The following is a 14,104-nucleotide window of genomic DNA, read 5'->3' as shown; positions in this document are numbered from 1 at the left end:
GTTGCGATGGGGAGTGCTGAGCGTTGTTGTAGAACGCTGGACTCTGCTGTGGGTACAATGTAACTAATTGGGGCTATCTATAAATCACATAGAGGCATAGTAACGCTGAATGTTTCAGAAAGTCTCTTCATTTAAGAAAAATAAATGAGTGAGTTCAGTATATATTTCAACAAGATGTTCTAAAAATATTTGAACGTTGCATATTTTTTTAGAAAATACTATGTGAACTACAAATAACCCCTTTTACTTTTGTTACTCGGGAACTTATGAACATCTATTGTATATTTGCCTTAAAAAACTCTTTCATCTCCTTGCCATTAACTAGAACTAAAATTATGAAACTAAGAAATCCCTTAACTATGTTGTTTGATACATTAATTTTATTCTCTGTACTGGTAAAAATTGTAAAATTACAACTTAAGATCTAAAATTTTTCACGATTCATTTTGCTTATATAAATATGCTAAGGTTATAAATTGCTGGCTGAAACACTTAAGCATATTTTCAACACTGTTTATTTTAAAAAAATATGTTTAAAGAAAAGCTGAAAGCAAGCGCGAAGAGACACTTATCCTAGAAGCAAATAATATTAAATAAATGTTCAAAACGTTCCCGCTTAGCGAAACATAATCGCTATAATTTGCAAGCTCTATTAACCATAATATTGGATTACATGCATTTACTGTGCTCCTGCCACCACTAAGCTTTAATGGCTATGTGCAGCTTTTCATGGTTCGTTATGTACACATATACATGGGGTCGGAACTTTTTCCCTTAACTTTGTATAAATTGTATCTTACCTGCTGGGTCTGGTGGTAGCCGTTGGTTTCTGGCACCGGCGGCCAAACGACTTTCTTCTGACCTAGAAAAAAAAAATTAATGTTAATGATTAGCAATTATATCTAATGTATACAATAAGGAATTTAGATATTACTCAAAGTTGTTCGATAGTCAACATGTTCGTTCCTTATTTCTTCGTTTCACAAAGAACAAAGATAAAAATACTGGACAAGAAAAACACGTAAACTCATAATTTTCAAGATCGCAATCTGTCGTATCTATCATCAAGCGTCTAAAACCACAAGTATCTATGTTAAACATTTCTTTTATACACATTTTGAATAGTATGCTTTAAATTAGATCGAACGATACCCATTGGATCAAAGCCAAAAAGTCGACAAAAATTATAGTTTTCATAGAATTGTGAACTGAAATTATCAGCTTCGTGCGTAAGTATATTAATTTTGGAATCATTGTTGCTGACGAACTAAAGTTTAATTTGAGAGAAACTTGTTATATTAACTTTAAAGTATTAATGAAAATAACTTTCTGATATTTTAAGGCCATTTTGTACATTACGGACTTAAAAAACGGTTATTTTTGTTTTGTGCTATACTTAATTTTACTGAAACTTTGTTTTCAAGTTTATGTTTTATGTTGCTTATTTTTAAAGATGATATAAAAGCAAAATAAACTGTAAAGCTTGTGCTTAAAATAATAATGGTTACAAGTCCTAATAAAGGTAGAGAAGAATTTCGCAGTCGATAGAAGGATTTCTCGTGGGAAATCGTCCATGTGCGGTCTATTCCGGGTTTAAAGCTTACTGTTCTAAATTGTATTTTATCTGAGTAACAAGTAAAAATGCTGCATTACGTAAAAACAGGTAATATTATCTGATTTAACATTTGTAATTCGAATTGTTTTATTGTTATTACTAGCTTTCGCTAACGACTCCGTCCGCGTGGAATTAAAAAAAAATAACAAAAACTAAATAGCTTGTGTTCTTCCCGACTATCTTCTACATCTATACCAAATTTCATCAAAATCCGTTCAGCCGTTTAGGCTACAAAGTCTAACAAACATCCATCCATCTATCTAAACTTTCGCATTTATAATATTAGTATGAAGTATGATTGATTGTACTACTTTAGAATTGAATATTTGATAAATTAATGAATGAAAGCTTCAGAATGTACCTATAATAAAATTTCCTTTAGGCATTGTTTTAGACTTAAAAATACAGTACAGAAGTTATAACGGTGCACATAACAACCAGATTTTACTGAATTTTTAAGTAAATTGTCAGTCTGTGAGAACACTAGATTTTTATTTGATAAACTAAAATTTATAAAAATGTATTTTTGAAAGCTCAAGAACATTCTTCATTGGCACAAATCCACTGACTAGCATAGCATTGAAAGCAATGACAATAATGATTAAGTGTTTCATGTCTATGTTCTAAAATTGCACAATAATGTATGATAATATAAATGTGTACCTTACGACTGCTGTCGCTGGAGACGTTACGTTTAATCTGTTCAGTGTCAGGACGTCTTGTGGCCAGTTGGCTTGTGCCAGGTGTGTAGGTGCGAAAGAACCGCATATTATTTTAAGAGTTTTAAACCCCTTTTCCCCTAGCTCGACTAGCTAGGTTAGCTGTACGCGATTTGTATTTCTATATTACATCGCGCGACTGCAAACTGCTGTGGATTAGCAGTCGCACGCGGTTAAACGTTTAGTGAAAAAGTACGTTAAGAGTTACTATCGCCAACTCTTTCTTGCGTATTGGTTTGTATGATTGTATGACAACAGACCATGAATTTTGATATGTGACGTGTTTCTGTTTGAAATAGATACAGGAATATACATTAATATAAAAATACAAATTTAGTGAAGTGTCTGAATCATTCGTTTCGTTGTTCTGTTAGATTTTTTGTCTTAGATCACAAATACACTGCCACATGGGTTATGAAATAAAGTCATAATTCCTATAATCATCTCAAAAAACGTATTTTTTAAAGATTTTTATGTCGTTATTTTAATCATATTTAGTAAAAATTTTGGATGTTAATTCATACCGTAAAATCCTTTACATATTATACAATTATATTTGACGTGTTGTTGTAGGGCATGGTCACAATTATCTTAGTCATCGAATCGTCAATCATGCCAGTAAGATGATAATTAGACATAATTACCATGAAAATTGTTGGGTATTGAAAAGCTTTGTCAGTATTGCATGATTCAACTTTTAGTTTTTATTTATTACATTGAAATACAGTTTTTAAAGGTTGTTTGTTTATTGTAAAAAAGTGATAAACTTGTTACAGTTAATTCTACTTCTGTGTATAGCATATTTATTTATATTTACAAATAGTTTATTAGTGCATTTGTGTTTTTCACATCTATTTGGCTTGAGTGCAATGTGCAATTAAATACTGTTCAAAGTGCTTAAAATTAATGTTAAAATATTCTAATAAGTACATATTGTTGTTACCCACTGCAGCAGTTCCATTATACTTTTCTACGATAATTTCGATATCTATACTGATTGTGGCAAACATGATTCATGAGTAAAATTTTAAAGCGCGTCTACTTCTGCTAGATATGCGAGTGTTCGCGGTTCTGAATAGTTTAGTACGTCTGCACTTCGCATGGATAATATTAGTCGGTTGATTCATCCCGGCTAGAGATTGTGTAGCACCGAAATAGTTACAGTATGCGAAAAAAATTAGATTATTCTTAGACTTGCAGGTATTCTAAAACTAAAATAAACTGATTACCTAAGATTCTTTATTCTATGTTATATGTTTATGTATTCGTTATACTATGAAAAACAAAAATGAATTAAGCTAAATACATATGTGTATTTGTGCAATATTAAATCGTTATAATATGCATTGATTTTACACAGTAATATTTATATTTAAAATATAAAGAGAATACATTTATGTAATTAAAATTACATAACATGGCAAACTAGCAAGCGGCCACCTAAATGGCGAAGCGACCGCTGCCCATAGACATTAACAATTGCAAAAGCGTTGCCTCCTCTAAATCGACGGAGGAGAAGACGCACATAAAGAGCTTATTTCCTCTTCCTATGCGTCTTCTCCATCGTCAAATGCACTTTCTCTTCTAATCCTTTTCTTATAAGAAAAGGGTGTAACGGGAAAGGGATTAAAATTAGGCCTAAAAGGGACTAAAGATTCATTCTACAAAGATAGAAAAATACATAGTTATAAATAACGTACTACTGATATCATGATATTAGATGCTGAATTAAAACTAACGATTAAAACTATTTTAGATTGTAATTTGTAAACAAGTAGCGTTATTCCATCAAATCCTTGCAATTGCGTTGACCTATATAGCAACATCTAAATGTAACGTTGTTAGTTTATTCACAGACATCCTTCACGTGGTTGTTACACTAAGAGTGTCCGCATTTCTTTGATTGAACTGTCGCACAACTGTTTTATCACGATTTGATCCTATGAGCTTATATGGAGGTACGCACACTACTCAGTTTTTAGTTATGCAACTAAATTATTCAATGGGCTGCGAAACAATCGACAACCGACTATCGCACAACTGTTGTGCAATTCTATTCATACCGTGGAGTTCAAAACCTATTCCTAGAAAATAACAGCTCAGATAGCTTCAAAATGACGTCATTGTCAGATAAGGGAACAGAATCCGATATTTCTATCGCATATTTTACAGATTGGATTGATATCAGACAATTTAAAATTTGGTGGGACAGGCCCTTAGATTTCCTATAAAGTCACAGCTAAAGAATTCTTAAAATATTTATTGAATCTTTATTTGCTCACGTTTAATTGGTAAATATCCACTTAGACCTAAAATATATACGTATCACTGGCAATCATTAACGTTTGCCAAAAACTTACACTAATGAGCGATTTGTCCCATCTGGTCATGACAACAATGACACATGATATAAGAATTTACTAATATTTTGTAACATTTACACGTAAAACTCGTTACACTCAAGACCAAGAAAAACATATAATGAGTCATGTAAATCCCAGACGGCGATGTTGAACTAGTGTGTACTGTCTTCGAATTAAAATTCATCTACATGTGGAATTTGGAATTGTGAGTACAGTCAGATGCACAAATATGCATTTACAAAATCATAGAAACTTGTATAGGCGTTCGGTTTTAAAGACATTTAACATACAATATCACCAATAGCACAAATTCGTCGTCTGAGGCATACAGATGTATTCATACAATGATAATTTTATAACCAAAGGCATATATGCAAGTCTCCGTAGTTTTATACTTATGCAGCCGACTGTACTAACTACTTCGATAGTATGATAATCTACATCTACCGGATCCCATTCCAGTACCTTTGGTAGCCTTCAAGAAATCAGAATAAATGTGACCGGTGGTATCAAGTAAGTGCCATCCCCGTCGGACCGAGTCCTCCTTGCGCGGTGGCCAAGAGCTGTCAAAACGACGGCGTGCGAGGACCAAATTGTCCATAATCGCTTGGATTTGCGTCGGGTCTAACTCTGGCGAAGCAATGCAAGTTACGCGTTAGTAAAGCTTTATATATCTGTAGAATTTGCAAAAAACTAGAACCAATGTGTCATCCGGATTCGTGGATTCGAATCATTATATTTTCGTCAACCAAATCAGTATTATGCTTATTGGACATCGCAAGCTTATTTGCTGCAGTTGCTGCTGAATACAAGGTTAGTAAATTATTTACAGCTTGCAATTATTTTTGACAAATAAAATAGTTCATTTTGATTTCAGTTACTATGTCAATACCCATATAATTAAGATTATTAACTTACTAGGAAGTCCCTTGCGGTTGCGCTCTTCTTCCTCAAGCATGCGCAGAACGGCCGAGTTGGCGAGGTTGGCTGGCTTATTGGCGCCTGGATTGTTGAAGTCGATCCTGTAACAAAATCATTAAACTTAACCAAATATTCTTTAGATTAAAACAATTGCAGTATCGATATTATAATATTAATAATTTTTTAAATGACAGGTGTGCGAGATTTTTTATCTTTAATTAATCACGCGGAAAATAATCAAATGTTTTCTTGTTTATATTTAATATCAACAAGAAAATAACTTATTACATAATTTAACAAGTAACTTTAAATGTTGTATAACATTATTATGTGTTACTTGACGCCTTATAAGTTAACGTTAACCTCAATAATCCTTCTTTGGCAAGTTATCGTGACTCAATGTGAAACAACAAGTTCTCTATTAAATCTCGAAGGTAAACAATATAAAAACTTGTACTAAGTTAGCAAAATTATACATTACAAAGACAACTATAAAGCTTTAGATTTACGGTTGCTTTTCATTTGTCATTAGCAGTCGAAATCTAATTTCTTTAAAGTTCAACCGCGTATTTATAATCTGACAACATTGGCACGTATTGACAGTAACATTTGCTCTTTCTGTCAATCAGTTGTCATTAGTCACTATTTCTACGAAGAATTATTTGAGAGTCTTCAATCTAGAGACCATTCATTAATACAATCAATATTTTGTATAACATCTCATTAAGAATTTTATTATTTATTTATTACATGTTAACATTCTTTTAGAAAAATAAATCGCGTCCATTGCTTGAACTTTGACTAAGTTAGTAATTTCAGAAAATGTTTCTACTCTTTCAACTACTTATTTTAAAAATGTTTTGTAGAAATATTGCCTTCCTAAATATCCTCAATTTTAGCTATTACATATTTGTAAGGGAAACAATGGTTAAATGAAATGTAAGTGAAAGTTGTGGGTGCTTTCTTGTATAGTCTGTTGGTGCGAGCTATGATCAATTATGTACCGGTTTGCCGATACTATCAAATGCTATCACAACCTTCGGCGATGTGAAGCCAAGTGTAATGTGTATAAGAAATTATAATCGATACCCGATTATATGCCGTTGTGTTTATCCGGTACCATACTATGTTACCGACGAATTGTTAAAACCGGTATTGAATAAAATGTCTGGATTTTAAATACAAAACCTTATTTGGATGTTTGTTAGATGGTATCTTCGGAAGCATGTAATAGATCTCGCTATAATTTGGTACAGATCTACAACATAATCTGTACTAAGACTAAGTAGTATTGATGAGTACCAAGAATTGTGGGAAAAGTTAATGTACATATATTATTTTATTTTATTGAAATTTTACACACACCACAATTTACAAATATAGACAAATATGACATAGTATTGTATCAGATATTCAATTTTACTTCCATAAGTAGAATTGCTATAGAATTGCCAAAAATATATAACCAAAATAATAGCGCGAAATAATAAATTGAGTACTGTTTAGGCAATCGAGACATCGCTGTACATACTTAATTCTCAGACTTAGACTAAACTATTGTTAAATCAATGTTACAATAAAAAGTAGAAAGTGATGTAAACTTACTCATTGTTTTCATCGACAATCTCCATTTTCCTCGACGTGAACAGACAACAATGTATATTTTTTTTATTTACACTTCGTACGTAATGACAAACTTTTAAAGTATTTTTAAATGTAACGCATGCGTTTTTGATCATGTGCCAGTTATATTCTAAGAACTTTTATTGCCTGTGATTAATTATTTTAATGACTTATTCCTGAATCATTAAAATACAATGGCGTCATTAATATTATAATTTTAATGATTGCATTTAAAATATATAATTCAAATGAGACATTTTCATTATCAATTTGTCTCTTTGATTCAGTTATTTCAACAATATGCGTCGTGCGATCGATTGAAAAGCTAATAAAAAGTTCTGAGGAAAGAAAAATTGGAACGCGCAAGCAAATTGTTTTTCAAGAAAAACGGCACATCAAGTCTTACAAATAAATTGTTTTTCTTTAATCTATTTTTATTAACAGTTTTAAAACGTGAATGAAAATTTGTGTGAAAACAAAACAACTATTTTTCACTAACACTATAATTTTTAAGTGAATATAACCTCGATAGTCTAAACTAAGCACTTTCGCTTTTAATTAATCAACTACCTTTAATTATAATTAACGTCATATTAGAAAATGTTGTAAATTTGGTAAGCGCACAGCCTGCGCTCGCGCCGCGGTAACACTGTGGCCGTCGCGGGTTGCCCGAGCTAGATTTCTGTAGACGCCTATACCTGTTTGACAGTTTGCATGTCACAGTCGTCGGAAGACAGAATTCATAATTATTATGCATGGAATATTTCACATATTAAGGTTACTTTTGTAAAAGATTTTTTTATTTACCATCTTTAACATGGACAGTGAAAAAAAGAGCACATTTAAAACATTTTGATACTTTATAATACATTTATTAAACAAGTACTGAAACTGTTTGGTCTATAAACTATATAACTTGTTTCTCATTCAAGTTATGAATTCTGTATTTAAGTTTCAATCTATCCATATCTATATATAATAAAATTAGAGTTTCTGTTTGTAATATGAACAGAAAAATTCCAGATTTCGGGAAGACGATGTATTTGCGATGCTGATGACGAAAATCTCATTTAAAAATTTTTTTGTCTGTCTAAGTTTTGGCGTGCATAAATGTGCGTGCATAAAGCAATTTCCATAATACTTCAATACATATATTAATTAATGTTTGCAGTCAGTTGGGTATGCGTGCGATGTGGCGCGGTGCTAAATTTTGTGCATGCAAAATGTCAGCAGCCGGTGAGATACTGTCTCTATAATTATGACGGTAGACAAAAATAAACTTCAAAGATACATTGTTGACATGATTATAAAATAAAAAATTCTAACACTTAATAAACAAAAAAGTAAAATTATGAGGGAAGGCTTTTTGAAAGCAAAACAAAAATAGTTAGGTTAAAAAATGTAAACTTACTACGAATTTATATGGACTTAGTATTCACTAACAAGATGGTAGCACTCACTCTGTTTCACAAATACTGAGGCAGTCCGTGCATAGCTTTACGTCTCGAGTGCTGCGTCACGCTTTGCGATTGCATTTTGTTTTTTACAGTCGTCATTTTGGCTTGCACCCCACCACCGAAGATAGCTTCAATAATTTATCGCGTGTTTAATTTGTACTTAGTGAGATCATTGTTTATCTCACCACAATCAATCAATCTATTTTAATCATAAATTTATTATAAACAACTGTGAATTGACTACTTCATTATTAGGCGATTTTCTTTTGACTTCACAGATATTAAATAAAAAAAATCCGTTGACTACTGACGTCATAATTATGTTTGCAACATTGTCAATTGTCAAAAAAGGTTGTGTTGTGTAGAAATGCAAATGAATTTATGAGACTTTGTATTTTAGTTACGTCGAATTTAACCTGATAAAAATTAACGGCAAATTTTAGAGAATCTGTGCAACAAAACGAAAAATAATATCGAAGTGTATAAGATAAAAGAGAAACATCTACAGGCTCGGGCGGTGTTCTGAGGTGAATATTTCCCCTTCATTAGATTTTTCCTTAAAGAATTTACATTTCTTTACCTTTTGAGTTTTTATGTTCTTTAGTATAGTGTATCCATGTTCTTTTTAAACATGCGGAGTTAATCTACTGAGTAAGTAAACCCTGACGAGTTTATCACAGCAATAGTGTTTAAAATAAACATTTGTAATAATTTACATCAGGTGAAACGTCTTTGAGTCGTTGGGAGAATATTAGTAATTTATAATTAAGGTTTAATCTTCTATTGGTAGTTATAATTACATTGAATTATGACATATCATTATACGCTGTCTCTTCTTTTTTTTAAAAGAAATGAAAAAGACGACAATCTCGATAAACATAGAATACCGTACTCAAATGATGCTTATACATACACCGAGCATAGAAACATTATTAACGTTCATTGATTTATGTTAATTCTAATTGCAATTCATCCACTGAAATTGATCAGATATTATCCAATTACCATATAATCAAAGCAATGCTTTGAAAGCTATGTAATAATACAAGACGAGGGTTCTGAATACACTGAAGTTATGCCCTAAAGCAAACTTAATACAATACGAGAATCTAATCGTTAAAGTTTGACATTCATTTGTATCAAAACTCTCCTTTGAATGTTATTTAGTAAGCGATATAAATTAATGTAATACTCTCCGTACCATGAATTTTTTACAGAATTTTTTAAAACTATTTATCAAATGTAGTGTTTCAGACAAGCAGTTATTGGTCGTTTCTGATGTAGAATTGATATGCTGCCAAACTTTCCTTGCAACGAATTTTTGTACAATCTGAAATATCGATGCTGCATTTATATAGCTCTCAAAAATGCTAGAAAGCGAAATAAGCTCGCAACATTTCTTATCACGATTGTTGTAGGCAGATATGAATAGGCAAAATGTGTGGAAGATATTTTAAATTTCATTTTCAATCTGTTTGGAAATAGTTTTTTTATTTCTATATTTTATCATGTACGATAAGTCTGTTTGACGGAACTGATGATGTGTACTTTGAGATCTTAAATCCGAAGATCATTTTGTATCGATCCTTGATACTTGGGACATAGAACACCCTTCTACTGATGGTCTGTTGATGACAGAAATCAGTTTGTTATGTGAGAATTGAGTACGTACCCTACTGTGCCATTGTCAAGGTTCTGCAGGTGTTTGTTGAGGGTCTCTTGTATGTTCTGCTGCGAGTACAGCCCGATTGGCGAGTTGAACTGCTTGTGCACTATCTTAGGGCCGGTGGCCATCTTGGAGTCGTTCGTTCGGCGCTGGAACACGAAAGTAATAGTTTCACGTTAAGTTTTGTATATAGCTTTAAAATGTACTAAATAGCTCTTAAACGCAAAACATGATTTCGTCACTTTCTAATTCACTATTCTTTCGCCACGCAGTGGACAAAGCGAAGTTTGGTGCCAATTTTTTGTAATCACAGAGAATTTAAAAATGTAACAACTTCATAATTTACCTACGCTACAAATCGGTATTAAAATTCAAGAATACTTAACCTCTCTTATAAATTTTGTTACAAAATTACAATTCGCGATACTCTCCCAGAATATTCAATAGAATAATTAATTCTAAAAACGTAACAGGCTAACACCGGTGCTCTAAAGATTAGATTGTCAATTTTTATCCTCCTCATGAGGTAATTTTATTACAGCGTCGCGAGATTCGTGGGCCGGGGGTTAGAGGAAAGCTCGGCGTATTATTGCAATTTTATTAGCCCGGCACCAACGACGACGGCTATAATATTTTGCCCTGAATGTCCCGGCGACAGGTAGCTTTGTACAAATAAGTTTTCAATATTAGCATCCGAAGAGACGCGATGGTAAATTATTGAAAAATTAATGTTTTGAAGGACTCATGAAAAGTAATAAGACATTCCAGAGACAAAAATGTTTATTCTTAATTTATAATTTGATTTTTTTTGATACGATAACCTCAATATTATGTTTCTGCATTGTTGATGTTATTACACAGTCTCCTAGTTGAAATATTTCGAGACGAGTGTAGCTTTTGCATTCGGTTAGATTGAGAATAAATGAGGTGTCAATGACGTATATGCAAGCTGTATCGGTTTGAGATAGGAACGTTGTGTTGTGTGAATAACGAGCAATTTATTCGGCGGCGCGGAAATTGATACAAAATCTATTTGTGTGAGAGTCGGTACTCGCAAAATGTAGGCGGAAGGCGTCTGAGGATCGTCGCTCTAGAATTAGACGGCCGTGTGCTGCATTGTGAAAGCGAATGTTTATCTGCTTTTTAATTACATACTTTCAATGAAATTCCAAGGTGTTTGAGGCAATTTAAAACGAATTTAGGTAAACGATCTGTTTAGTAAAATTATATGAGCTATGTCTTTGTGCGAATATTGTATAGATTCTACTCTATCTTTGCTTTCAATATTAATGGCCTTTATAGATATTAGTTTTTGATTATATTTGATTTATGATTATCGTGTAGTTAACCACAGATTTTTGTAACAATAAAATAAGATTTATCATTGTTCATTCGTTGTTTAATCGTTGAGTTGTTTTGAAAATGTTAGAAGCTACTTTATGATCTTGCAGAAAATGTTTTAGGTTCTTCACTTATTTAAAATGTGATCGTGAGTGGAATGTTAAATGGAAAATTTAAATAAGAGTTCCGACTCCTGTAGTCTCAATGTTTTTTGTATGCATACAATTCTGTCGGGTAACGTTTATAACAGAAGCAGCGTGGGAGTTCTTAAAAACTTGCCAGTGGCTCTGTTCAAAAGATAAGATATTTAGAGAAGGCAATGAAAATAATCTCCGGGCATAAATATTTTGAAGGTCGTAGGAATTTCGTGTTTTCAAATAAATTCTTCACATGTATCGTTTTAAGATTTAATTAAATAGTAATGGTTTTTTTTTCCTGTCATTTTATAAACAAAACATACAATATTGAAAACATGTAGTATAGTCTTTTTAATTTAAAATTATCTGATTCTTGCATTGTTTGGCATTGACAATTATAAGCAACACGTGAAAATACATGCATAGTGCGTTAATATTACAAGGGTAAATGTGATGTAAAAATATTTTCCAGACTTTTGAGGCAGATAAAGATGTTTTTAAACTAACAAGGTTAACAATACCGTCATCAAGGTTCGAAATAAATCTGTCGTCTAAGCGGACGATATAAATAGTTTCAGATATTTTAAAGCGCATCTATCCGCGCGGAATTGTTCTAATGTTTCATAATGGATCAATTAGCGACGAGTACATTGGTTAGATTGTTTTATCTTGAATGTCTTTCTAATGAAATCACCATCAAGCAACCGTTGGGTTACCGCTTACGCGTCCGCGAAAACGAAGACGCGTCCAATCTATTTCAGTAACATGAAGTCATGGCGAATTATTTCTGTAACCGTACACCTATGCAGTTAGTTACGACGGTCAGGTGAGAAGCGAATAAAAATACGTAATGTATAGAAGCGTTTTATTAGTGCTTATGTTACGTGAAGCTTAGATTTAGTTTGTTATGAGTACCTTGGGCGGCGGTCAGGTTCGTGCGAGCGGCGTGGATGCCGGCCTCTTACTGAGCGGGAGGAAAAGCGGGCGCCCACGCGCAAGCTCTCGCCTCACCTGTAATGTTTCACTGATTATGAAAAACTTTACTCACATTACTAATATATTCGTTTTATAATTCACTTGTAATCACATATGAATATACATTGATGATATTCTCAAAATTAGCACAAGTCACATTTTCATTACCAGAACGTATTTACAAAAACAGTTTTCAGTTTTCCCGGAACACTGGATACCAAAGGTTATTTGTTTACCTTGAGCTATATTTTTAGTTGAAATATTTAGTTGTACGTCTGTAAATAAGTTACCTGGTAATAACACTGACAATGCGGACCTTAAACTTAAACGACCGTGCACTGATAGTACTGAAGTGCGACAGACAGTCTCTGCCTTCGGCTTCCAGTCTACGAATGAGGGCGCACTGATCGCATAGTCATGAATTTTATAACTTCAACTATTTTTAAATGTACGCTGCGAATATGGTGAATATAAATTATAAGCGAGTACATCTGATATTATCTGTCCTGCAGGCAAAAGGCACTCGTTTTCGTTTTGATAAGGTTGTTGATCTCGCAGCTCCGCGCGTTATTTCCGGCAAAGAAATGGAGCACATTTTCCACGCTTACGTCTTCATCCAGTACTGTTATTGATCGACTTCCTCAATTATAATATAAACCAAACAAACACATTTTGTTTGCACTTTCAGTTTGTTGTACTGCATTAGTTATGTTGTAATTTAGATCTTTACGAAGAGGTTGAAAAAAAATTGAACAACAGTTTTGTACTAAGATAAGGATAAATAAATATTATACTGACTATAACATTTAAATTGGTAGAACACATTATCAATGGATTACAAATAACGATATTTCATCAGTTTCATTTCCTCCCATTCTTATTTCAGTAACATTACTTGTACCAAAACAACGATGTTTGTTTAGTACAGGTATAGAGATGCGTGTTTAAAAACAAATGAATCTTGTTTTATTTTTATCCGCCCAAGTACAGCCAAACAGGTGCGCAATGATGTTACTATGAACTCGCGTGTGGGACGTTAACAAAGAGCTACGAACTGATGCAGCACAGGGTAAAAGTGAAATTACTAATCCTAAATAACTAACATAGTTACTTATTATTTTGATATAAATATGGTCAACTCTCTCGAAACAATGATAAGACTGATTTTCTTTAATTCCTGGTAACATTCAGTTGTACATATTGCGCTGTTCAGGTTTAGAGAAAAACTTTAAAATTTATGTAAACGTTCAATTTTGTAAAATAGACGTCATCAACAAGGGAATTACA

The 14,104-nt window shown here is 32.6% G+C and overlaps 1 protein-coding gene across 2 annotated transcripts in view; it reads right to left on the bottom strand.

Moving 5' to 3' along the window:
* LOC106103725 (PDZ and LIM domain protein Zasp-like) overlaps positions 1–13,209 on the bottom strand; it is a 17,820-nt gene extending 4,611 nt beyond the window's left edge. Inside the window, exons 1-5 of one of the 2 annotated variants that reach the window (XM_013283568.1) lie at positions 13,108–13,209; positions 12,758–12,853; positions 10,371–10,513; positions 5,616–5,719; positions 801–862 (exon numbers count right to left, since the gene is read on the bottom strand). In XM_013283568.1, the coding sequence (XP_013139022.1) occupies positions 801–862; positions 5,616–5,719; positions 10,371–10,492 (288 nt within the window). In that variant the 5' untranslated portion in view covers positions 10,493–10,513; positions 12,758–12,853; positions 13,108–13,209. Of the gene's footprint in view, positions 1–800; positions 863–5,615; positions 5,720–7,223; positions 7,467–10,370; positions 10,514–12,757; positions 12,854–13,107 lie in introns of those variants that run through there. The other variant, XM_013283567.1, reaches the window with a different exon arrangement.
* Between the last annotated feature and the right edge of the window lie 895 nt (positions 13,210–14,104).

This window comes from Papilio polytes, unplaced genomic scaffold, assembly GCF_000836215.1.
Source record: "Papilio polytes unplaced genomic scaffold, Ppol_1.0 DF823731.1, whole genome shotgun sequence".
In the NCBI taxonomy this organism is placed as follows: domain Eukaryota; kingdom Metazoa; phylum Arthropoda; class Insecta; order Lepidoptera; family Papilionidae; genus Papilio; species Papilio polytes.
The sequence above is the reverse complement of the archived record's forward strand: the minus strand, read 5'-3'. Positions and strand labels throughout refer to the sequence as shown.